At 39.1% G+C, this 27384-nt stretch overlaps 1 protein-coding gene across 2 annotated transcripts in view; it reads left to right on the top strand.

The window, feature by feature from the left end:
* dennd1b (DENN/MADD domain containing 1B) overlaps positions 1 to 20224 on the top strand; it is a 277534-nt gene extending 257310 nt beyond the window's left edge. For both annotated transcript variants that reach the window (XM_041208107.1, XM_041208108.1), the window contains 3 exons: positions 8431 to 8504; positions 15411 to 15627; positions 16163 to 20224. In XM_041208107.1, coding sequence (XP_041064041.1) covers positions 8431 to 8504; positions 15411 to 15627; positions 16163 to 16711 — 840 coding nt within the window. In that variant the 3' untranslated portion in view covers positions 16712 to 20224. The remainder of the gene's footprint in view (positions 1 to 8430; positions 8505 to 15410; positions 15628 to 16162) is intronic.
* Positions 20225 to 27384: the final 7160 nt, after the last annotated feature.

Raw genomic sequence — 27384 nt, 5'->3', positions numbered from 1 at the left:
AAGGTGACAGTTGTGTGGCAAATACTTGTGAAGCCTGAAGATAATCGTGAAGTTGCAGCTCTGTGGGAGTGTGTTTTGGTCTCTATATTTAAGAAAGTTCACTAAATTGGCCCCTGCGATGAGGGGCTTCTCCTATGATGAGACGTTAAGTAAATTGAGCCTATATTCTCTGGAGTTTAGAAGAATGAGGGCACTGAGAGATTGTTTCTACTGGTTGGGGAACCTAAAACACAGGAGCACAGTCTCAGTGTAAGGGGCCGATCATTTAGGACTGAGATGAGGAGAAATTAGCTCATTCAAAGCATTTTGAATCTTCAGAATTCTGTAGCCCAAAGAGTTGTGGATGCTCCGTCGTTGAATATATTTAAGGCTGGGATAGACAGAATTTTGGTGTCTCAGGGAATTGAGGGATGTGGGAAGCGGGTGAGAAAGTGGACTTGAAGCCTAAGATCAGCCATGATAGTATTGAATGGAGCAGGCTCAACGGACCATATGATCTACGCCTCCTATTTCTTGTGTTCTTGTGGGTTGGTTAGTTTAGTTGGTGAGATGGCTAGAGTGTGGCAGAGAGTATTGCAAATAGTGCAGGCTCTGTTCCTGTACCAGCTGAGTTAGTTTTTGGGGTCTGCTTCCTCACCTTGTTCTATAGTGATATCATGGCATGAGCCATGATTTGCAACCCTCAGACAATGAAGACGCTACAAGGAGACAGAGAAGAGATGTAACCATTCAGTCTTTGCACCAACAGTTTATAGTTGCCTACCTCTTAATGCCCATGTTGTTTTGACTGGGAATTTAAAACATTAAAAGTGTCAACATTTAAGTCTCTTCTGAACTTATATTTTGAGCTAATAAAAAAAACTCACCATTTTGCACATGGTACATATATTTTTGTTCAATTGAAGCATCTGTTGCTTCAGTATAGTTTGTTGCTCATGGCAAATGAGAGTTGACTTGATAATCAGATAGTTTGTTTTGTCATTGTAAACAAAGTGAAAGGAAACCTGAATAAATGCGTACTTACTGAGAAAGCCAAATAAATTGTATTTAAAAAATACAAGAGGCACTCTGAAACCATGAAGGCTTGCAAATTACAAACTGTGCACTAAGCTGTTTTGGATCTTGAAACAAGTCAAATATTGAAGTGTTTGAAACTTGTGATACATCAGATTTTGAAGATCAGGATGACCACCTAATTATTAGATTCCTTTTTGCCCGTGCATTTTTCCGGGTATGAATCAACCCTGCAGCCCATTGTCCTTGCTTCCGAAAGCAACCTTATTGACAACATATGCCAGAAGATGCACTCGCATCCCTCCCCACCTGGATTCAGAAGGAATGAATACACATGAGCCACGTGAACCCAGAAAATGTGCACACTTTCATCTCCACACAGTACGATTGTTCAGCATCTGAGTACCTTTAGGAACTGATTCCATCGTACAGATACTTGGCTTGAAGGGCCATGTCACCTACTCCTGCTCCTTCTTCGTATGTATGTATTTATGTATGTATGTATGTTCATATGTATGTCAGTTGATGTTTTTAGCATTGTTGTAGATGATTAAATGCTGATCATAATCTTAGCTGGTCCTTGGAGTCTTTTCAGGAACAATAAAGCTCTGAACATACAATGATCATTTTGAAACTAAGGACACCTACAAAAAAGAACACCTGATGCTAGTCCCCAATGTGTCCATAATTTGCAGGTTTCATTGTATTCAATTCATGCAATTTTAGATCATTTGAAACAAAAGAAATAGGAGGAGGAGTAGACCAAACAGCCCCTCGAGCTTGCTCTGCCATTCAATAAGATCATGGATGATCTGCTACTTCAGCTCTACTTTTCTCCCATACCCTTTCATTCTGAGTATTCAAGACGTCTGGTGAGGTTTGCTTGAAACATTCTAAAATTATAGGAACTGTTTTCCCCCACGCAGCACTTGGTGTTGCTGAATTAGCTCGCTGGCTACCATCCAAATTGTTTCAATAGAGCTTAACTTATATATGGCTCATTTTTTTTATTGAAATAAGGAGCTCAACAGTTCAAAAATAAGGCAAACGAATTGTGCATGTGCAATATGTTGGATTATGCAGTTCTTTTCTCCCATATTAACCCCCAATTTGGAAAAGAGCCAGTTAATGGTAAGCCACACTGCTAATATCTTGAATACAGCCCTAGCAATCAACATTTTGTTTTGTCCGTCCATTGGTTAAACTGCCCAACAATAAAACTGGTAAATTTTACTTGACTAAAACTAGTGCCTTTGAATATGCAATGTTGCATTCCATTGTAACTTTGCAGCTTACGGTAAGGTATTGCAGAACTGGGAATGTCTATATAGATGTCATTTTAATAAAACACCAAAACAAACCAAATCATTGCCATTTTTGTCATGCGTAAAGCCAAATTACCCACAGGCAAACTACCCAGGTTACTAGCAGTTCACCAAATTGCAACAAGTTTTTTTTAAAAAAAAACTTATTGTGATGGTTTAAATTTCATGAAACTTTCCAAGGCTGTTGAAAGTAATGTGAATTCCAGAGAGATGAATATTACTTTGTCATGAGCAAGCTGATCACCTAACGGGAAATGAGTTTATTAGAATGAAATAAAAACGTGGACTGGTTTTTTTTTGTGTGTAAAAGGGGTGTTCCAAATCTCCGTGCAAATATGTGCTCTTCTTCATCAGTTGCCAAAAAGCCAAAAAAATAATTGCTTCCTTGCTCCTTTTTGAGCACAGAGTCAGCAATGTGTGGGCGTGGTTGACCACTTGGGGGGAAAAAGAGTCTTGGGTTTTTTTGTGCTTTTGTATTTGTGTGCTGCTGCCTGTAATTGCTTGGGTTAGCTGTTTTGTTGTTTGTTTTCTTAACTATAGAACATTGCTCGTGATAACAGATGGCTAGCCTTGGGCTAAATAAACCACAATAGAAGGGCATGGGAGAAGAGAAAGTGCACACATTTTAATTCTCAAGCCTTGTTAAGGTTTTTGGTGAATAAAGGTGAATGCAAGTTTTTTTTTGTACATTTCAGCAAACTGACTGAATACATATTATTTTGGCCGTTGAATTCTCACCTTTGTAATTAATGAGCCAGTCCATAGTGCTTCTGTCTCCCAGGAAAGATGTGTGTAATGCTGGGCATGCAGTAACATGCAGCACAGTCTTTAATAAGTGCTCTCTTCTGGCTATCAGGGAATTCTCTGGAATCCCATTGTGGCATTGGATGCTTAAAAATAAATTTATGTAAACAACCAGGAATGAATACCTGTTTTGAAGTAAGTACTCATTAGTGGTCCTATTTGTTTTCTTAGTTACTTTGCAAATGACTGGCCTTTACTAATTATGCAAAAAATTATAATTTGTGTTGGAGCAAACGGGATTTCAGAATAATATTTTAGGTTTTATCATTTAGAAAAGAAAGTGACCAAAGAATAGGAAATAATCAGTAATTTGATCACAAGCAGGAAGTTGATCTATGATGTATATGTTGATCTAGGTGAACAATTTAAAAATATATTTTAGGTGCATGGTGTAATCATTAGGAAATATTAGACAATTGTTAAACCCATACTTATTTAGAGAAGAAGAACAATACTCAATGAAATTAAATGCAAGGTTCATGTTTATGGAAACAACTACATTAGAATGGTGCTGTGCGGTAGTAAGACAGGTGCTATCAGCTATCCTTCAATATGCTACCAATCTGAAGTGTGCTTTTGGTGGAGCAGATGAGGCACTTCTCTACCTCGCGCTGAAAGTTACTGCGAACTATTCTCATGTGTCTCCCGGCAACTTGTTGCAATGTGCTAAACATGAAGTTTGTTTGTCTGCCCACTCCATTGTGTGGGGCGTGACATCTTCAAAGGGCCAATAAAACAGGAAGAAAATACAAAACAGTTTGATCCACCTCCTTCCCCAAATAGAATACTCTGCTGTTCCTTGATGTTGTTGTGGCACTGAATGTAATTTGTGTTCAAAGTGTAGGCAACTTATTTATATCATTAAATAGAGATCAAAACAAGCATTATGTGAAACAAAATATTGCCAACATATTCCAATGTTTGCATTTCATATTTTTTCATCTCCTCCTCAAAAGGATAATTATTTGCCAATTGACCCTAGTGGAATACATCTGTACGTCCAGAATTTTTATAATATCAGAATACCAGAAAACTCAATGTATATAAGGCTGAAGGAAATCATGAAGAATATCTTGTTTCACTATGGTATTTCGAATCATAAAACAGTGTATGGAATGAAAAAAGATCTTAAATCACTGCAATTGTACACTTACAAAACTCTTGAAATTATTCATATGTGGCTCCCGTCTCCAGAGGCTCTTGTGAAGGTGGTGATGAGGTTCTATCTTGAACTGCTGCAATATGTATGACGGAGTTCCGCCACAGTGCTGTTAAGTAGAGTTCCAGGATTTTCACCCAGTGATGATGAAGGAATAACCATTTACACCCAGATTAGGATGATTTGGGACTTTGAGGTATTCCCATGTGCCTGCTTTCCTTGACCTTAACCTTTTAGGTGGTGGAGGTTGCAGCTTTGGAGGTGCTGTTGACGAGTCTTGACGAGTTGCCACAGTGTATCTTGTAGATTTAAATTATTCCAAATAACTGTCTATCTAGTTTGCCAGGATAAATTGCATTTTATTCCTAAAGTAGTGGAATGCTATTTAACTGGGGAGAGTTAGTTAATTCAGTATATTTGTAGTGTAGAACTCTGGTATCTCATTTAATTCTTGGTATTAGTCTGTCCATTGTTAAATTAGAAGTATGTGTCTTCCAACTGCAAAACACTCAAAAGTTATTTGCCCTTCGGCAGACAGCAGGAAGTGGGGTTTATTTACATATTTCATGCATATATTAGTCAAGTTTTATAGATGGGCACATTTTTCTAATGAAAGCTGAACAACTTTATGACTTTGAAGTCTATAATTAATAGAATATTTTGAAGCTGGAAGTTGGAAACTTGTCTAATTGCCTTTGCGATGGCTTCTCACCGGGGTGGGGTACACTTGTTTTAAAAATTCTATGGTGTGTGTGTATGTGTGTGTGTATATATATATATATATATATATAGTGTTTTGGAAACCTAAAGAATGGTACAGGGCACCTCTTCAGCTGCACCACTTGAAGTGGTTTCTGTGATTTAATTTCCCTCATTGATTTTGTCATTTAAAAATGCAATCATTAAAAATATTCTTTCTGGGAAAAAAATGGATTATTAACACATGCAGGAGAAACATACAGTACTATTTAGAACAAGATGTACAATAAAGTACATGAAAGCTTGTCTTTTCTGGAAAGATCAAAGAGTGCTCATTACTGATAATTACCTTTGTATTTAAATGAGTAGTTCAAAAATAAAGTATAGACAGTTGATTTTTTTTTTACTGTTCAAATGCAGTTTGACAACAAAGACTTTTATGTGGGTTAAACATACTGCTACAAAAAGGTTCCTATGTAACAACTGAGAAATAATTATCAGAAATCTGTCATTTGGTTCCAAAATTAACATTTTAAACTGGTTGTCAAAGTTTCTCATTTTGTGTAGAGAGACATGCAAAGGAATAGTCATTTCTGGAAAAAATACAGCAGCTACATACCCTAGAAAGGTTAATGAGTTTTCTGCATTTGCAACTGAAATTGCATTTAATTTTCCCACTAGTTCTCCTTTCCCCTTCTTGCCATTGTAGATCTTCAGGGGCAGTTGTTCTCTCTCTCTTGTATTTTGATCGACATTGTTATTTTTCACTTGAGCCTGGATAGTGAGTGTTGGTTACTATTTAATCACGTGGTTGGGTCCTGAGTCATCTGATGTTTTCACACGCACAACCAACAAAATTCAGTTAGCCAAACATGTTGTTCCAGCACACTGCATTGCCTAATATTGGGGCACATGATGATGTTTGTGATTTCCACTGAAGGAGTGCATGGGTTGGCTGCTCATTAGAGGTTAAGCACTTCCTGCAGGGAGTGAGTTTATTAAGATATCAGGAACACAGTTAGCTTTGACCTTCTTTCTTCACCCACCTGACATCAGTGAAACTCTAACCCATTTCACAGCTGTACCGATGAAGGCTTAGGGCAAATTGCCTGCCCTTTTGGCCATTGCTGATGCATGCAGAGAGATCCAGAGTGGTAGGTCGGAAAGAGAAAAGTCTCTGTTTGTCGTATGGACGTGTTTTTAAAGACGTTTTACATTTTAAAATTTTGCCATTTGTAGGGAATTTATCATAGAGACGGATAAATGCATTGTTAAATGCAACGTTGTGCAGCATTTCCTCTTGTCAGACAGGTACCGGCCTGCTTTAAAAAAAACAAGGTACTGTGAAGTGTTGTACCTGACAATGAGCATCCATTTTAGTTTTGCTGCTAAGAAAATGTGATGCAAGAATTGCAGGCGTATTGAAGTTGATTTTGATGACTTAGATACAGTGTGCTCGTGATGGAACTGAATGCATAATGTGATTTAGGATAAGGGGTTTAAAGTTTAAAAATCAATGGCTAGAAGTGATAATTTTCTAGGGAGAAAGAGCAAAACATTAAACAATACAAAAAATGAATGCAGCCCCAAACCTTATACATGAAAATCTATCTGGGGAAGCCGCGCCTTCTCCAGTTGCAGACATAATTTTACTAACTGGTGCTGTTTCATTCACACCATAATATAATGCATTTTGCCTACCCTGTAATTTCCCTCTACAGCAGCACACCGTTTTCCCCTGATGCTGTCATATATGAGAGAGAAAAGAAAGCAACATAGCACAATTCTTGAAACAGCGACAAAGTAGAAAGGAAGCATTTTTTTTCTTTCTTGGGCAGATAGAATCATCCTCCACTTGACAGTTCCTTACAGTTAGCACTTGTAGTTGTTTTTCTTTTTGTCTCCAAAATTGTGGAACTCCAAAGTGGGCGTGGTAGAATGCATAACTTCTAATCATTACATTCAGGACCGGAGATAACTGAATGCATGGATTACTCAGTTTCATAGAATTCCAACTTTAAAACTGAAATGGACATCAATGTAATCGGCTACTGCAATAAAAATATCATTAAAAGACAGTGAAATATTGAGGAGCTGAAACGGTCAAAGTTCATGTAGTTTATCATGACCATTTCATCATAGGATAAAGAATTTTTGTGACTTTCATTGTTTGCAATAACACTGATTTAAGTTTGAACTTGGTTTGTTTGCTGTGATTTACTCAATTTTGAAAAATACATGGCAGGCTCCATCTTTCTCACTTGCTTAAGCTCACCCTCACTATTACACTCACTCATATACTCGCATTGTCTAAATGGTACCAGAGCCACAATATCTGTAACTCTTAGTTGAAGGATACATTAAGTGTTCACTTATAAAGTCTAATTATAAGTATACACTCATACGTACACTCGCTTACACTTTAGTTAAAGAATATTTGTGTTTTCTATGATACTGTTCTTGTCCTTCTATTTAGTGTGGGCAGTGCTATAGGAAAATTGCCATTATAAAAATTATAGGTTTGAATCCTATCCTACTTTGAAGATATAAATATAAATAATTTCATGTTGTTTCCTTTCTGACCTAGAGTCAAAACTTTAGTAGAACCTGGCTATCTGAAAACTTTCAGCTACAGTATTTAACCTTAGGATATTGCTTTGGGGCTTTGGTGGAGTGACCAGCAATGACACTGTTGCAGCTTAGCTGCAGAATTATACATCGTGCATGCATGGTATGACACACCCATCATTATAAAACTCTGCATCATCCAAATACTATGAACAACACCCTAGAAGATCTGCCAGTATATATAATATTTAGTTAACTGGATACCAGGGTTTGGTTTATTGGGTGGGCTGCATTGGAATAATGGTGATAATCCTGTTTCCGGGCGATGAATACAAAATGTGATTAATTCCACTTAATAACTCATATACATTTTTAAAAAATGTATATAACAATATTGCATCACTAATGTTTATGCTGTCTGATGTATATAATTTGTGGGGCTTTTAACATGTGTAAGGTTTCTTTCTCTTATCCGAAGGAAGATACTTATAATAACAGTACCTTGTATTATTTGATTTATGATAACTGGGTGCCCATGTTTTCCTACTGAAAATGATGCATCAACCTTGTACGACAGTGTCCGTGTTTAGCTGGTTAAGGACAATGCAGCATTAACATCAACGTTCCCCTGGAAGGGGAAAAAAAATCGAGTTGCTGTCCAGTGGCCTTTTCAGAAGTGCTGCTTATTTGGGGCATTACTGAGGACAGGATTGGTTAAATAGGCCACGGACATTCTCTGTACTGTCTCTCTCAAGGAAAGGCTACTTTGCTCGTCTGCTGCCATCCATAGAACTAAATGGAAGAGGCGTGTAAGAAGTGAAGCATTGGAAATGAAAATCACTTCTGTCTACTTGTCTTTAGATTCGACCTCAACGATCTTCACACGCTGGTATTGTTTCCCCACTGGATGCTGATGAGGCAGACAGAGCAAGCAAGTAAGGAATCATTTCAGTTCCTTTTGTGTGTCTTTTGTTTTGTACTTGGTTTTTCATTCCCGGTACCTTTTGGACAGATAGATGTCAGCTAAGTTTTAACAAAAGGTTAAAACTGATGAACACGTTAAGTGACAAGTATATTATATGCAATGCATCTCTTAGCATGGATGATGTATATCTAATATTGAGCTATGTTTCTGTAAGTATAGTATTATATAAATATAATATTTCAGGAAGGACAATATTTTCGATATTTTCCAAAATTATCTACTTTAATGGTGAATTATATTTGTGACTCATTGGGTATATAATTTCTTGCATGAACACATGGTTCCTCTCCATACACTATTTCCTGTCATACCATGCCAATTTATTTTCAAAAACAAATTCTTGTACTAGACAGTAAATTGGTACCAGGATAGCCCTGCAGAAATGTGTTGCTTAGTTAGATGTTTGCAGGCATTACAATTAGAATATGAAGATATTTAAAATGTTGGTTATGTATAATCGTACAGCTGCAGTTTAATGTAGTATTTTAAATTGCACATTTTAATTCACCTTGCAAAACTATTTACAACAAATTAAGCAGACTGGACACATGTTTGATGGAAGTATTCATTCAATTTGGGAAAAAGCCAAGTCTTTTCATTGTTGCAATGACTGGTTATACCTCTGCACTTAATTATATTTCCTTTCTGATGAGAGGATCACATTGGATAATAGATGCACGGTATAAAAAAATATATGCATCAATGCTGACCTCTACTGGTTTTAAAATATCAAACTATGTGCACTTGTGGAAGGTGTATCTTTTTTTAACACTGATCTGGATTGGCATGTTATGTGCATGTGTTCATCTTTGATAACTGAATGACCACATAATGTAGATAAGTTCATTCACAATACTACAAATGAGTGATGTAAATACATTGTATTATATTTTGTTGTTAGTGTTCATTATTTTCAGATAATCTTTTTTGTGTGTGTACATGCTACGAATAGCCTCAGTCATAGAGCTCAGAAAGATTTTGCATACAGTAGGATGTGGATTTAATATTCCATTAGCAGAGGACAAAAAGATTTCTAGCAATTAATTTTGATAAGTGGAGTCAAACTGCACCTCTTATTTAGCCAATTGCTTGATAATCTTATGTTGCAGTTTTCACCATTGCTTAGAAACAGTGGATAAATTCCATCTCGTGTAGCCCGTGTTTTGCATGTTCTCCATTTGGAAAGGAAGCAGAAATTTATCACCTCTGATAAGCAGGCAGAATGAGGGCAGAGGAATTGGTGTTGGAGCAGCAAATCAGAGAAATGGGGAAAGGGAGAGGTAACACTTCATTCCTGTTTGTAAGCAGCTCTGTACAACAGTGGGAGAAAAATAAATCATAGAAATAGATGTGAATGTACTGCCCTTGGCATTAAGATCATTGGGCTGAATTATACAGGATGCAGTGGTCCCTGCCCCCGGCTAAAAAGTTCGGTGGGTAGAGCAGGAGCCTGCCCAGGGGAAGAATTGCTGCCCTGCAGTCATTTAATTGGCCATTAACAGACTGGAGGGGGGAAATCTGCCCCACGGGGACAGGTAGTCCTGCTTCAGAGAGCTGACAGCCAATGGGAGCCTGGTAGCTCTCGGTGTACCGCTAGTGCCAAGGGGAACGTTGGCCAATGCCGATTTGGCACTTGGCCAGTGAGGAGACAAACTGCAATGGATCGGACCTTTGGGGATTGGCGATGGGGTGGGTGAGAACTGGGGTTTGAGACCCCATTGGGGAGGGACAACCTGGAGGGAAATTACAGCTTTGGGGGGTGGGGGGCAGGAGATGGGAGGGTTCCACCAATGAGCCCATGGGAACCATGAGGTTAAGGCTTCCAAGCTGACAAATATGGTGTTGGAAATTCAGAACTAGATCAAACTATTATGATAGGATCAGTAATCCAATATATGCATGTGACTTGTCTGCATCTTCCAGGCCATTGATGTTGACTGACGAGCTAGCCTGGCTATTACTGGAATCTGCAGGGGTGGACATCACTGGGTGCTGGCATTCTTCATGCTGCAGGGGTAGACATCACTGGGTGCTGACGTCACTGGGTGCTGGCATCACTGGGTGCTGACGTCACTGGGTGCTGACATCACTGGGTGCTGACATCACTGGGTGCTGGCATTCTTCATGCCGCAGGGGTAGACATCACTGGGTGCTGACGTCACTGGGTGCTGACGTCACTGGGTGCTGACGTCACTGGGTGCTGACGTCACTGGGTGCTGGCATCACTGGGTGCTGACGTCACTGGGTGCTGACATCACTGGGTGCTGACATCACTGGGTGCTGGCATTCTTCATGCCGCAGGGGTAGACATCACTGGGTGCTGACGTCACTGGGTGCTGACGTCACTGGGTGCTGACGTCACTGGGTGCTGACGTCACTGGGTGCTGACATCACTGGGTGCTGGCATTCTTCATGCCGCAGGGGTAGACCTCACTGGGTGCTGACATCACTGGGTGCTGACGTCACTGGGTGCTGGCATTCTTCCTATAACATGCAATTCAAGCGCAAACACTGCATGAAAGTTGTAAAACAGGGATCCTTTATTTCACCAGCATCAAATCTTTATGTATGTTCACGGAAAAGCTTACCTCATAGAAACAAACTATTTACAATGGACAACCATGACCCAACGCTTCAGACACACCAGGAAACCATCCAGAGTTTTAACGCCTGGGGCAGAGTTTTCTGTCTGGCGGGCGGGCCCGACCCAACCTCTGCCGGGCGGGGAGCCGATCCCTGCCGGAGAAGCAGGCCCCGCCGCTATTTTATGTGGGAGGGCCAGTTAAGGCCTTCCTGAGCAGGCCGGGGGGGGTGGGGTTCCCCAAAAGCGAGAGTGCGCTCTTTCACGCATGCGTACAGAAGAGCACACATCTCCCTGAGGCTAAGTGCTGCCTCAGGGAGATCGCTGACAGTTTTAAAAACGTTAGAAATAGTAAAAAAAAAGCCCTTAACATGTCTCCCTCATGTGACAATGTCACACGAGATGAGACATGTTCATAAATTACACTAAAACTTTATTAAACTTCTTAAATCCCTACATGAGACCTCATCGCGCTGGTGGATGAGGTTTCATGTTTTTTCTACTTCCCGCTGGGGCTTCTGGCCTGCCCGCTGACCTTAAGGTTGGACGGGCAGGGCCTTTAATTGTTTCAATGACCCTGTCAATGACCTCAATTGGCCATTGACAGGTCGGTGGGCCCACAGCTGATTTTGCTGCGCTCCCGCCTTCCTGAAAATTTAAATGGGGTGGGATGACGTTGGGGTTCCGCCTGACATCATCCCGCGTCATTTTATGCGTCGGCGAGCGGGCCCCGTCCCCTGCTTGCCAACGGAAAAATTCAGCCCCTGGTCTCGAATCAACTGAGTAACAGAGCTCATTGTAGAGCAGCGGGAGCTGGGATGCCTTGCGTCTAGCAGAAGCGATAGTTAATGGCACTCCAATTGCTAATCTCCCTCAACCATGTGAGCCAGATTACCTTGACATCCAGACCACAAAGGGTATCTTCCTAATCGCTGGGGGGTTTCCCAGGCTCTGGGAAGGTTGGGAGGAGGGTGATGTTGCGAGTGGATTCTGTGCTGTCCAGATGGTCCTCCTTGGTCTCTAGCAGCTATATGTCCACTCCAGTTCACATCACCGGTTCTGCAGACACCAACAGAGGCTTCGAGTACTCTATTTGTGCCCCTTGCTCCTATCATGCTGTAGCTCAGTATTCAAGGGCTCTTCCTTCTCTTCATGGTCCCTGAGTCTGCGCTGCACCCCCAACCCCCCCAACCCCCAGCTCCCACCCACCAACCCCCCAACCCCTCCAACAGTTAGGATGAGCTAGTTGAGAAGAGAAATATTCATCAGTGCTACTCAGCTATGTAGTTTAAATTTATTCAACTTCAGTAGTATGTCTGTACACAGAGGCTATTAGAAAAGGACCATGAACGTGGTTTCACTGCTATCAGAAACATTCAAAGTGCTGTAATCAGAATATTTTACTCCACCTCCCCACCAGCACCTTCCACCACTCCCCTTATTTCAGTTAATACCTAAAATCCAAAGGCACTTTATATCTGGGTCCTGAGATTGATGAAGTCTATCTGAATGCCCTTCAGTGAAGCTTAATCTTTCCTCATACAACAATGGATGTAAATAACTGCTATGATGTCACCATTAATTAATAGCTATTCAATGTGCTATGGCTAATAACAGGAGACAATGTTTATTTGTTGTTTTATTCTGAGGAAGAGTCATATGGACTTGAAACGTTAACTCTGTCTTTCTTTCCACAGATGCTGTCAGACCTGCTGAGTTTTCCAGCATTTTCTGTTTTTGTTTGATTTCCAGCATCCGCAGTATTTTGCCACTGTTATTTTAGTTGTTGTTGCTTCATCTCTCAAACTGATTGGTTTCTCCTGAAAGAAATTGAGTTCTTTTTTGGAATAAGCCAGGAGTCAGTTTCTTGCATGTTAATAGCTTCAACCATTCAGCTATTTATCAGGTTTTTCAGGGACCAGGTTCAGGGTTTTGAGTTGGGACCCTGATGACGGGTCATAACCCCACTTGTGTGCAAAAAAATCACATGGCAGTAATTTTCCTTGAATTGGTCACTTAGTGGTCAGAGGGCAGGGTCACTGTCCAATTAAAGATAATGGACAGGCTCTCGAAGCTTGGGGGGGGGCGGGGCAAAAGGAGACCCTCCAGCAAAGAGAGAGCAACCGTCTACAGTTCACGTAAGAGGATGGTCACCTCTGTCTTGAGGCGTCCTCTCTCCAACTTTTCTAAATTGTAAACTTAGAAGTGGGCTCAGCAGCCAGGCTACCATTGTGAAGGGGAAACCATCCCACAGGGGAGCATGTAGCCACAGCTCTGACCTGTGTTATGATCTCTGCAGAGACCAATAACTTCTAAAAAGAAATTCAAACTTCCAATAAATAGCTGAAAGAATTACATGACAAGATTTCTAGTTTTAAGATTTTTACTGTAATAGAAGACTAAAAACACTATTGACTAAACAGTATCTTTGCAGGCAACTTATGCCTTAAACCACAAAGCATGCATTGCTCTTTTTTCTTTTAGCACAACCAAAAATACACATCCCAAATATACTTTACACTGTTCTTTCAATAGACATTCAATTCTCCCTGAACCAGTCCAATGAAATTCTTAGCTCCCGGGGGTTTACTTCTGCTCTTTTCCTTGCTTAGCCTATGAACTTTTAATCTCAGAACTGTTTTCACAATGGGATTATTTTTTTTCTGCTGGAGGTTCTTCCTCTAGCGAAAGCTAGGTGAATCTTCCAGCCTCATATTAATTTGTCATGTATTCAGTCTTTTCAATATGAGCATGAATTCCCATCTGCTTTCCTGCACAGTGAACTACATTGTCTTCCTGCCTATAGCTGTACTCCCTATCCTGGATCCCAATAGACTAATCTTGTCTGTGAGTTTTCAGCAATATCTTGGACTCTTTCCCCTCACAAAGCCCATCTCCATGGCAATGTGAATCACAAGGGCCCTGTATTCAGGTAGAAATGCTGTTTCACTATCCTTGAGACTCTAACTTTCTTTTATTTGTTAAGTAAATTGATTGTTTAAAGCACAACTGTTTACAACTTGATATTCTCAACACATCTCTGGGACATTGGGGACTCGCACGCTATCTACTGTTAGCACACAGGCTGCTGCCATTGTCTGCAAGTGTAAACATCTTGCATCTCCTTTCCAGTGAAACATATTGGGGCCCCCTTTAACCTCTAACAATCAAAACACCCAGGCTTGCAGTCAGGCAGACTTCAGAACAGAAGGCTGCCTCCAGGCAGTTGGCCTAGTTCCCCATTCATGATGGTGGTGGTGAGGTGGCGGGTGGGAGAGGCACCTGCAGTCAGCCTTTGACATTGGACCTTAATAGGCCCTTATTTACCATTAATTGATTACTCCCACTTGTGGACGCTTAGCCTTTTTGGCTGCCAATCCTGCCTCTGGGAAAATGGCCCTGGGGCTGACGGTGTTGGCAAACCAACATGCCAACTACCAGCATGAATGTTCATGTCAGCCTGCCTGCATATAGGGGCAAAACACAGCTCCAAGTCCAGAACAATGATGTCACAAATGATTTTTTGACAATTTAACGTACACACTCTTCTGGTTATATCCTTCTCTTTCTTCCCTTCTTGGTTCTTGCCCGTGCCTCGGGACACATGAAGCAGACAAAGCGTGTGCTTTTCCGAAACATCTTGCCAGCTTGAGGGGCACTACTCTTCATCAAGCTTGACTGACCAGGAGACTCTCCTGCTCTTGACACCTGCCGTGGCGTTTTGGAAGGATTTACAGGTTGATAATCAACCTGCTTGACCACATTCTGATTGCACTTTCTATAACAGTCAAGTCCCAGAGCCTTAGGCTCAGAGGGAGGGATGCTGTACACTGTGCCACAAGACCTCCCAATGTTTCCATTCGCAGTGACCCATTCATTCCATCTGTGACGTATTTTTAAAAATATTTAAGTTTGTTTTAATGCCTTACAAATGCCTGAATTTCATGTTTGCAGTTCTGTGATTACACATGGAATAAAACTGTCCTGCCCTTATCTCACAGAAATTCAGTGACTAATAGAAGTAGCCTAGGTGACTTGATCCATGCATCATTTGATTTTTCTACTCACCCCCTCATTCAGCATAAGTTATCCTTCATACTTACAAGTTCCATACAATTTAGACATTTTGAAGTGTGTTACAACATTTTTTTTAGTAAAAGTTGGGACTTTTAAATAACCTTTTAAGTATTTTAATAAATGGCTGTTTTTATTTATGCATGATGAGTAAAGTATGTCTTCCATCTTACAGAACTAAGCAACATTCATATTTCTTAGGTTATCTTCTGAAGACAGTGGAGAAGTATGTGCCTATATTGATGACAGTGATGATTCTGAGCAGATTGAACTAGAGTCAGAATCTCCAGGTCAGATGGACCTGTTGGGAGAGATCCTTGATACCCTTAGTACACACAGTTCAGATCAAGGAAAGCTGTGTGGTGCAAAAAGCCTGGATTTCTTCAAATCAATGGATGATATCAGTTATAAAGCTGTGGTGAGTACTCTGCATTACACTTGTAAGATCATGGTAGTACATCAAGTTAAAAGATCAAAGCAATATAACTCTCAAGCTCACTAGATAGTTTAATTCAAAAAGCAATCTCGATCAAGGTTGCAATCAGGCTTCCCCTAGACATTGAAGTTTCTCAGTTTAATTCAGTTAGTTTGTTTCACTCCTTTGTTTCTTCGTCTTTTCACGTGTACACTTTATGCATGACCGAGGAATGCCACTGGTGTAATTACTGGAGACATCTGTTTTATGGCTCTCATCCTTTCCCAACACAAAATGCTGTTGAGAACTAATTTGGAAAGAAAGAATTACAGAAAAGTCAAAAGCAATTGTTGCCTAGTTTAAATCTTGAGGATTTAGAAAATGTTAAATAATCAAAGATGACATAAAAAATAGCTATTTTGCATAAGAGGTTTAACATAAGATTTAACTGCCTTTCATACTTGACAATACATTGTTATTTTATTTACCATTGTAGTTTTGGGATCTCTCGTACTAAACATGTCTCTTATTTTGTTAGCACAAGTCCAATACTCCAAGTGAGGGAAACCTGGCTGAATTTGATGAAGGGTATGGTGATCACCTGAGTTGGCACCTGGGACAAGATGATACTGTTGTCCATAGAAGGCCCCTTCCCCCATCTCCCAGGAAATCATTCTGTTATTTGACTGAATGTCCAGCTACCTTTGAAACACCGTCTTGTGACAACTCCAGTGTGTTTGTTGACAAGTTAACAACTTTTCCTCAGCTCAATAGTGACTCGTCTTTTAAAACTTCCGTGGCAACCATTGCCTCCAATCAAGAATCAAACCAGGAGAAAAAAATTTCAGCCAAACTAAAAGAGCCAAAACGAACACTAACCAGTGAAGATAGTACCTACGAGGAACAGAGTCAAAATACAGCAAAATACCCATCAGCTTTAATCCCTTGGGAGAAAGAAGATGTTGAGACTGAACTGATAAAACCCACAAGTGAAATAGATCTACTCAAAGAGATTGACTGTTTATGTTCCAGATTTGAAACCAATCGTATTGTTTCCAGTATTGATGCTTCCACTACCAACACTTAGAACAAAGTGTGAAAGTGCAGCAATATTCTAAGCTGGGGTCAATTCAGATAACTATTTAAGAAACCTAAAGATTTAGTGTGGAGACTGCAAGAAGGGGGGGATTTCTTGAGCATTTTTAAAGTGCAGATGAAGCAAAATGCACTGCTTTTCGGTATTATGCAAAATCAAATATAGACTTTTCTCTCAAATTTAATCTTTAACACATTGCTAAACTGGACTATTAAAATAATTTCTGATTTATACACTTGGGCTAAACATTTGACTACAAATTGTTGCAAGATAGCATTTTGACAAGCCAGGAATCAGGAATGCATGCACACAACAGAAGTCATTTCAATTTAAATTGTAGTCAGGTGAAAAATGATTGATTTTAAGTCTGAGAGACAACAGACAACCTTATGTTTCAACATCACAATGGGAGACTGCGATTTCCTATCAGGGTCGGTGAGATTTTCCTGCTTTGTTCCAACCAAATCAGGCCACCAAGGCAAATGCCTTGCAATATTTAAATTGTTGCATGCTGTATATAAAATATATAAATAAGCTTGTGTAGTGTCGAGTGGATGCAGTGGGATTGTCCGAGTTTGCAAGCACTTGAGGAGGGAACAGTGGTCATTATTCTCTGCAATTCGTTACATTTCAAGCCCTCCTCAACCCCTCCTGTTTCATTTTAATACATCTACAAGCTCGTTACTCTGACTTAATTCAACACCCCATTTACATTTTATCTATGTTTTTCATGTTTTAAATGAAATATGCAGTAAATTAATGCCAAATAATCAAAGGTACTGCCTTAAAAATTACAGAAATCATAGTCCTGTGAAACCCTCATGTAGCATCTTTTGTAAACTTCTTCATAATATTTGGAAGTGTTACGGAATAACACTTTAGTGCTTAAAAAGAGTAAACCTGAAAATGCTTGAAATCAGTTCATTTGGCAATAATTATCAGGAATGACAATGCACACTGTGGTTAGTAAAGGGAGGAAAGAAATCTCTTCTGGAGATAATGCTGCATTTTATTTAATCAGCAATCTGTTGGTACCAATGAGTATTCAATCCATGCCTTCCCGAAATAAGTTGAATTGTGTTTATTCCCTCAACACCATTAATGATGGCTCACTTGAACCTCTCTCGAGTGATATTTTAAGCAACAAAACAGTTTTTACAAGACATGCAATCAGCTTTCTTGAGACTTCATTTAAGAGTTTTGGCGTACAATGAAATACAATTGTTAACATTTTGATATGGATTTTAAGTGTTCTCAATTTTCTATGTACCCTTGGTGTAACGTGTTTTTTGTATTGAACAAATGTGCAAAAATGCTGTAAAAGTTAATAGTGAAATATTGTTGTGGTTTTTTAGAATGTGACTGTACTAGGAGTGATGTAATGTAAATGGCAACTAACACTGGGATATAGGGGGAAGAAGAAGATGCTGTTGGTACTCCTGGTACATTAATGGTACTTCAATGTGTACAAACAGGGTAAATAAATATCAGGATCAAGGGCAACATACAGAAACCAGGTGATTCCAGTAACATGTGCTACACTAATGTTTAATACTTTTAAATCTGTAGATAACATTTGGTTACTTGATGATTACTTTCAACAATACACCGTCTTGCACTCTGTTACCGGGCACATGCGATATACTTTTGGTCTTGTGTTCCTCGGTCCTAATTTTTTTTCTGTTAACTGGATGTTATTAAAGAACTCTGTTATTCAGTCAGAGATGCATATATTATATAAATATTTCTAATGTTTTTAGGCATTTAAAATACGTGAAACATCGCTGCGGCAAAGGCTGGAACATGTGCCTTAATGGAAACAAATAATTGGTACGGAACTTTATCTTGGGAATGATAACGTATTGATTTGGAGCTAAGAGTGTAATGTGCATGAAAAGATGGTACGTGCACTGACATATGAAAGTGCGATATTGCCGTCACATTACATAGGCTGTATATCAAAACAGAGAATCATCAGGATTTGATATACCTCAGACTTCCCAAAAACTCAAAATAGATCCAAGTTTTTGTTTTCAGTGCTCTCTTATCAATCCAACCTACCCTTATTGTTGTCTTTGGTTTAGATATTGAAAATAATTTAAAATGCAGCCTCTTTCAGCACCCAGAAGGCATTTTGTCTTTTTTAGTATAACTTTTGTGCAATATGAATTCTATTTACAAATTGTTTGTATTGAAGATGTTGCTTTCGAGTTAGATTTTTACGTCAAGTTTTTTAAAATATGAAAGATTAACCTGGAGTACAGAGAAGCACCTAAATTGCTTATTGGTTGAGTTGGAAACATTGAAACTTGCTCCATGGTCGATCAAGAAGTCATTGGGAATAAAGGTCGCTGTGGAATTAGTTTTCTCCTTCGTTATAGATTTTCTTTTCCCATCTATGCCTTTAATATTTTATTTTATCAGTAGTCCACCATGTTCTTGCAACCACTTGTGTTTGAAGTTCCATAGTTTGTATCACTTCCAAAATTTACAGTGCACTTTTTCCAAATGTATTATGTTGATAAAATGTAGAACAGCCTATGTCTTAAGCATGTGTTACTTTTACGTGCTATTTGTTTAAAAGTAAATGTTGCCCATTACCATTGTCCAACTCTTAAAAATGTACATGTATATTTCATCCTATAAATTACTTGCATGTCTAATTTTTGCAAATGTTTATCTAATTGTTCATTTAAGCATCTAGCTAATACACTTATCCATGAATCAACAGAAACTAAGCCAGTTATCATCCAAGTTGTCCTAACCTGTCCAAATGCTGTAAATAACATCCAGTTTGTTGCTTAAGTTCTGTTCTCTATTAATGCCAGTTAAATGTGTATCCCAACTGTGTCTGGCTTTTTTGTACACCTTGTCTTCTTTTTGTCTGTTTTCAAAGTCTAATGAAAAAGCCAGTAATTTGGCTTTTAAAGCACCAAGTCACTGTTCGGGCTAATCATCTGTAGAACTGCTGTTGGTGCCAATTTTAGTTTCAGTGCTCCTTAGAGAGGCTTATTTGTAGAGGCCATCCATTTTTATCCAGATGAACACAGTTAAAGTTACATTTCACAGCCTCTTATCCTATTAGTGGAGGTACTTCCCTGTGTGATTCAAAAATATACTGCAAGAAAATTGGATTTCAACTTTTCAGTTGAATGTGCATTTGCAAATTGCCCAGGTTTTGATGTACAAACTGCAGGTTAAGCTGCTGGAGGGTATATTAATTTTTTTTACAAAGCATTTTTATGACAGTTGTGTGACCACTGTACCAATTCAGAATATATCTGTTTGAAATTAAACCCAGTGACCATTTCATCAGAGTGGGTATATTTGGTAACACCAGTTGGGATATTTGCTGTCTTTGGTTAATCTGTTCTTGATGGTTCTCCAATCTGCTGTATAAAATTAAGAGAGATTGTACAAAATTGGCTGAACAAAGTAATTCCTCAGGATTTGCAAAGCTGTGCTTTGCCTTTGCCAAACAATAAAGTTTCAATTTTGCGTTGAGATATTTTGTTCAACCTGTTTCTTTTAAATATTTGCAAAGAGCAGTTATTTTGGTGGTACAGCTAATAGGACCCAACGCTTTGAATTCTTTGGTCATGTGATTTAATCAAAAGAGCTATTATTAGCATTGGAGAGGCGTACAGTTATTTGGGTGGGTTCCAGCAAACCTAAATGGAAAAACTAACTTGTCCATTTAGTTCAGAACAGTAATTCATCATTACTGTAAAATCAATGAAGTTCCTATGAAGTTAGATTCTATTCATAAAGAGCTAACTCCAGCAACAATTGGGGGGTGGTGGGGGGGTGGGGAGGGGGGGGGGGGGGGGGTGGGGGCGGGGGTAGTAGGGTTGTGGTGGGTGGGGGGGAAGATAGAGAGACAGAGAAGCTATCTGGAATGGTGTTGGGATGCCAGCCTTCTCATAATGGTGTACTCTCACATCTATATCAATTTGAGATAATGGGGTTTGTCCAAAACTTTCCAAACGTATATGCACTTCAATGCAACAGTGGTTTCCATTGATTGTGCCCACCAGGGTGTATTGCTATTTTGCCAGTGTAGCTGCCATGACTTCCACACCAAGACGGTGGGTTCTCATTTGAGGGCTAGATTTGATTGGCAGCTTGCCGAACCAATCCTTGATGTGAAGAGCTAAATGAGGGGTCAGAGATCAAGCACTTCCTCCCTGGGAAAAGGCTGTCTGCAGTGTGAGTACCAGTTATTTGAAAGATTGCTGACTTGTGAGTTATGTCCTGTGTGAATAGACAAACTATAAAATCTATTATTTAGCATGGTATAATGAATAATAGGAAATGGATTGTCTTGCTGCAAAAACTGCATTCGTATGGGCTTAAGGGCTTTGTAATTAGGGGTGGCAACCCCAGAAATGTGCTAGGGAACCCTCAACACTACCCCCCCCCCTCCCCCAAACCCCCCTCCTCTCGCCCTAATAAGTCCCGAGATAAGGATTTCCCAGGAAGTTAAAGGTTTAGATGGGCAACTGCCCTGCAATCAGAACCATCCATAAGTAGAATTTAAATTGCAAACTTTGGATGGTTCTGACTGTCTTAAAGGGAACAGTTCAAATGAAAACTACTTCTAATTTCTGGGTAGCTATAGGACTGAGCACCACCACCCCTCTCTGAACTTCTCCGAGGCCCCCTAACTGCCTCACTGACTGCCAAGAACCTCCACTGACCATCTGAGCCACCCGACCGACAAGCCTCCCACTGACCACCCCAAACCATACCCCCACGCCCCACTGACCCTAAGCCCCCTCCTTGACCAACAACGCCCCACCTGACAGACCCACTGTTCCAACCAACCCCTCCCTACCGACCCATTCCACTGACCACCTCCCCACTGTCCACCTGACCCCAACCCCCTACTGACCACCTGACTGAACCCCTTCCACTGACCACCCAACCTTCGCCCCCAACCACCGACTGAACCACCCCCACACCCCTCCCCCACCCCCCAACGCAATTACCCTACAAACCTACCTGGCTTCTAAAAGTGGCTGGACCTTGTAACATACCTGCTTATGGCAGATCGTGCTGTAAAAAAAAGAGGGTATGGCTTTCTTACCTCCAACTCTGCAACCCTCGACTGAAGGCCTCTGGAGTGTGTCACCCTACACAGACTCAAGCCAGATGAGAGAGGGTCAGCTGGAGTTCCAGGTAGGAAACTAGGAGCAGAGTGGCAAACCAACTCTGATTGCCACTCCTCAGAATTCCAGGCCCATATTGTTAAATAAACCAGGTTGCTTGTTACATTTGACCTCACCTCATTCTGCCTTCCAAAATATGGAAGAAATGAATAAATGCATCTGACAACAGATGCAAAATCACAGTAGTAATCTTCATGAAATGCCTGTGGATTATGCCCTTGAAATCACAGGGACTGAGGTCTCTTACGGAAGTGCTGGTGCGTTGGAGTCTGAGAGAATATTCTGAGAGACATGTCATTTGTAACAGACACCTTGGCTTGGAGAGAAATGGACCCAATCTATGACCAAGTAGATCTAGAGCAGTGAAAAAATGGGGCCAGAATACCAGGCCTTTGTAAGATCACAACCAGAACAGTATCACATAAGGGTCTGACACTAATCAGGCTTTATTCTGGATGCAAGGGCTACAAAACCAATGATTACTAGTAGTGGAGATTCACAATATTTCACAAGCAGGCTTGCTGAAGCATGCATTAGGGCCACTAAAAGGTTCCTGAGCATGCTTCAACTATGAAAATCTGTGACTTACCCATTGTCATTCCAAGCTACCCAAACATTAAAAATTGAACTGCTGCTTGAGGACATTTGTGCATCTGCAGCAGCATTCAAATTTCACCCAGTATAAGTAAACTTGATATTATTTGGTAAATTGTACCGTAGCTTTCAATCTCTAATTGGGTAATTGAAGTGCAATTTAGATGCACTCGTGGTAGATGGCTTTTGGAATATGTGATCATATCATGCTGCATATTCTTGTAATCTTTTTGCCCAAATGCCTATCGAACTTCTTTAAAGGAGCAAATTGACACAGCATCAAGTGTTTGGTGTGTGTCTGTTCCACATGAACAAAATTCAAATTTTGATCTTGTCAATTTAGAGCCAAGGTTTTCTATTGCTGTGCTCACCTTATTGGTCAAAATGTTTATTAACTGGCTGAATTTTATTGTGGGTGTTGGGACCCCAATGTCAGGACCAAACGCAGGTCCTGAGCCCCACGCTTGCCAGCAATGCAATCCACCAGGAGGCATGTTTCCTAAATTGGCACCTTCCACATTTGCCATCCTATTTAGGTCAGTGCACAGGCTCATAATACTGCAGGACTCGTCAGAGGTTCCGCAGCCCTCGAGCCACAGGAGCCTCACTGGGAGAGCTGGATGCTGTTGAGGCAGCTGAGGCCCACAAGGGCACCTCAATATGGAGACACTCTCGCTGGCCAATATAGAAGGGCTGCGCTGGAAATTCTTAAATCTGGTAGGGCCATCAGGATAGAGCAGAAACCGCTCCGCCAGTCTCTTCACTGACAGGGCTGCAGCCAAGGCACTGTCACTGCAGCATGGATTGTCTTTTCTGATGGGTTCCTGGATGATTATTAGTGAAACAACTAATGGATCTAAATTGTCATAGAATATACGAAACAAAAACAAGCCACTGTCCCAGCCAGTCCATGCCAGTGTTTATGCTCAACTCAATATTCCTCCCATTCTTCCTCATCTAAGCTTATTGGCATAGCCCTCTATTCCCCTCTCCATCATGCTTTTCATGTTTCCCATTGAATGCTCCTCATTTTGTCCTAAAGTGAGTTTGGAAATTCAGGCTCCATATTTTACTTTGGAAAAGATAAACTCTCCCATGTCCTGGATATAATGATGCTGGTAGTACAAGTTGGAATGGAAGCTATTTGCTTAACCAGCCAGATTGCTTCCTCATTGTTCTTCACAATACATCTTCAGAATACACCATTTCAATAAGTGAGTGCAGTGCATTTTGAGGCAAGATATAATAAAAAGCACCCAAGAAACAACCACACAAATTAAATGGAGCAGAATGAATTTTGCTACCACTGAAATTTAGCTTTTGTTTAAACAGAAGCCTGCAGTTACCCTTAAATCCTTTGTCCCAACTCCTAATTCTTTTATGAGGGAGAAATAACCCACATTGGTAAAAGACTTACGTTTAGCATAATGCAAATACCAATTATAGAAACTGAATAAAATTGTTTCACAATTTAAGGTTTTTTCTGAAAACTAAACTGCAACTTAGGCACTTATCCACTTGTAGCATGAAGCAAATAAAATGTGAGCCAGTTAGTTCAATCAGTTCCTCTTTAAGATACTCATAACATGAAAGATCCTTGCAAGTAAAGCAATAAGCAATGCAAGATCATTCACCAGAGAAATAGTTTATTTTGCTCCACAATATATTTACACTGATATTAATTGTTCTAAACACCAAATATCTACATTTAAAAAGGTTCAATATATATATAAATATATATATATATTTGACTTCTAAAATTAAGTACAAAGTTGAAACATCATTCCATAACGTATATTATACAGAAGCTTTTCGGCACAATTGTTATAGACACATTGCAAAATAGTATATCAAGAATTGGCACTCGACAAAGCTGAAAATCTGAGTAGCCTTTTAGTGTCAGTTGATCACACTGTACACGCAGGTTTTCAATCTACTATCGATTCACTTTCATAAATCATTAAGATAGTTACAGACTCTCAATTACAATAGCACAAAATAGTTAAAAACAAAATGGAAGGTGTTCTTGCTAATGCTTCAAGGATTGAAGAATGTTAAAAGACAAACAATTGATTCTTATTTTACACTGTGAGTAATGCAAAATAAGACATGTTTTAGTTCTACAGTATTTTTCTCATTTTACTTCATAACCATGTCCAAGAACACGCAGAACCAGGACAGGAAAGTGTGCATTTTGAAAGCTCCTATTCTTCAGTTCATAGAGTTAATACAAATTATACAGTTTTAGTGTTGGCTGTTACTTGACTTTTATTTCAGAATAGAAAGTGAGATTCCCATTTGTCATTTGTAAAATGATCAGTTTTCTATTTAATGATTATTGATATTGTGATGATCTATTTATAATGTCAGATAAATTATTTGTTCACAGAAATTCTTTTAGATCACATTCTGAATTACGAGCAGCGTACGAAAAAGTATTGAATGAGGGAGATGGAGTGGAATGATGCATGCTTGAAGAAAAACGTCTGGAAAAAAAGTGATTCCAAATGTAAAGATTTGTTTATTTCTGAATCCTCTCAGCCTAGATTAAGAATTTGCATTGAAAAAACAGTATGTCCACTCTGGAGAATACTTGTAATTTTGATGATCTAAAGTGAACTTTCACTTGTATTAATAACAGCATTGATGTTTAAATTGAAACATTAAAGTTACATCATGAAAATCCTCTCTGGACTCTTTACATTGTCGGTGAAACTAGCTATTTCTGATTTATGCATTTCAGCTACTTATAAGGAATGTTTAATCACAAACAAAATGAGTCCCAATAGAAGATTTCCAACTAAAGGCTAGAAAACAATGACATGACTAAAAGCACCTAGTTTAATATTGCAGTGGACTTTTTTTCCTATTGCTGGTGTTAATCAACCATATAACCCCAGGGCAGAAGCTGCCATACAATCCCAACAATACTGCAGAGAGAAAACAAAACTCTTGTGTGTTACTTATGGCTGCATGAAAGATTAAAACCCTATAAAGAAATTGGAAGGCATGAGCAGGTAAATCTCACTTCTCTACATTTTCCCCTTTTGCTCTTCTAAAGTGGAAACACTCATCATGGCAGAATTATAAATGTAACAGAAATGCACATTTAAACATAGAATTAGTAGGATGATTGATTCTGACCATGATTTCACAAAATGTTAGTTAAATTCACAATGGAAATGTTTTCTAAATAAACAATTAAAATTTTATTCTATCAAATGTTTATATTTTCATATTCTTTCAGCTCATTCACCTCTGATCTTTTCCTTGTCCCAAATGAATTGCCTTAAGACCAACATTTGTGAATAAATAGTAATATTTTATTCCTATATCATAGGATTAAGTTAAGGAGTCTATTTCCTAAAATCAAAATGGCTAGGCAATTTTTCAGTCTGATTGATTTATAAACAGTTTAAAATATGGTAAGCAAAAGTTCCTATTTAAAATATCATACTAGTCTCAATTTTTGGAGGAAATAGTACATTTTGATTATTGAACGACTTATTGAAAATATAGAGACAAACTATTTACAGATACACTAAATAATGTCACCAATATTATTCTCAAAGTAGTCAGCAATGCAGTTTTGATTGAGCAGCTTGCACACAGAAATGTCAGTCTGGTGGACAACAGCCACAAGAAAAAACTTGTTTTACAGAATTGCAGCTGTGGTAAATTGGGAAATGTTTTCATTTGCCATACCAATTATACAGCCAGAGACTAATGAAATCTTGACTGAAATATTTCTGAACGATGTGACTAATTGACAATGAACAGTGCAGCTACCAAACTTAAAACAGTCACAATCTTCCAGAAAGGTCTGTATACCACAAAACCCAGCGAAAGGTTAGCATATATATTTTACCTTTAAACTATAGCCCTCACAGGCAGTGGAATCCGAGTATTTTAGCTTGGTATTAACATAATTTTTAATAGATTTATATCTCCCCTAAAATCGACATTAAATGTACATAAACTAGTGCATTCAACATTTACACACCAGCATTCCACAGTTTCATTTCAGGCCCTTTTTTTTTCAATCCAATGCATTTAGAAAACCAAAGTGAAAATAAATGTGTTTCCATTCATGATCAGCTCACAAATATTAAGCTCACAGTCTGCAATCACTAATCCAACTCATCTTTGGAACTGCTTCAGTTCATTGCTTACACTACCTCGACCAGAATTAGTCATAGGCAACTTCTTTGTAATACCGACAAGTAATGTAGTAGAATTAGGAAACAAACACTTAATGCAATCATCCGATTTTCTTTTTCACTTAAAACATTTGGCTCACATTAGACAAAAAAAACCCCTTAGTGACATTCCAATAAGTTTGGTGCATTTATTAAAACACTTAACACTTAGAACCAGAATCGAAGCAGGTTTGCCATTTCTCAGTTTTCTAGCGCACTTGGAAATTTCAGGAGTGAGAACAGTGCTCCAACACTAGAATATAGAATTAAACAACTTGGATGTATTTTAATATAATTTTCAATTCCTGATTTTTGCTCATAAATAAGTAAACTAGTTAATTTAACTAAACATTTGACTGTCTAATCTTAAATAAAACTCTGAGTTGTTTGTTAAAGAACCATCTCTCCACGGATGCTGCCTGACCCATTCAGTGTTTCCAACATTTTGTTTTTATTTCCGTTATCTTTATTAAGGCATTTGCCAAATGTCCTTTCTTTCATTGATAACTTTTGGCTATTTGGCCTCTATCATTTTTGTCAGAATGATGTGATAGTGCATTTCAACATGATTTATATAATTTCATCATCTTTTGATAATAAGATTTGCCAAGCATTTTGTCAAAAGCATAGTCCTCTTCAAAAATTTGGTACTACCCTATGAATTAATTCCCACGACGATATAGCTTTCTAATTTATCCAT

This window comes from Carcharodon carcharias, chromosome 16 (assembly GCF_017639515.1).
Source record: "Carcharodon carcharias isolate sCarCar2 chromosome 16, sCarCar2.pri, whole genome shotgun sequence".
Classification (NCBI taxonomy): domain Eukaryota; kingdom Metazoa; phylum Chordata; class Chondrichthyes; order Lamniformes; family Lamnidae; genus Carcharodon; species Carcharodon carcharias.
Note: the sequence above shows the minus strand (reverse complement) of the source record. Positions and strands in the feature narration are given on the sequence as shown.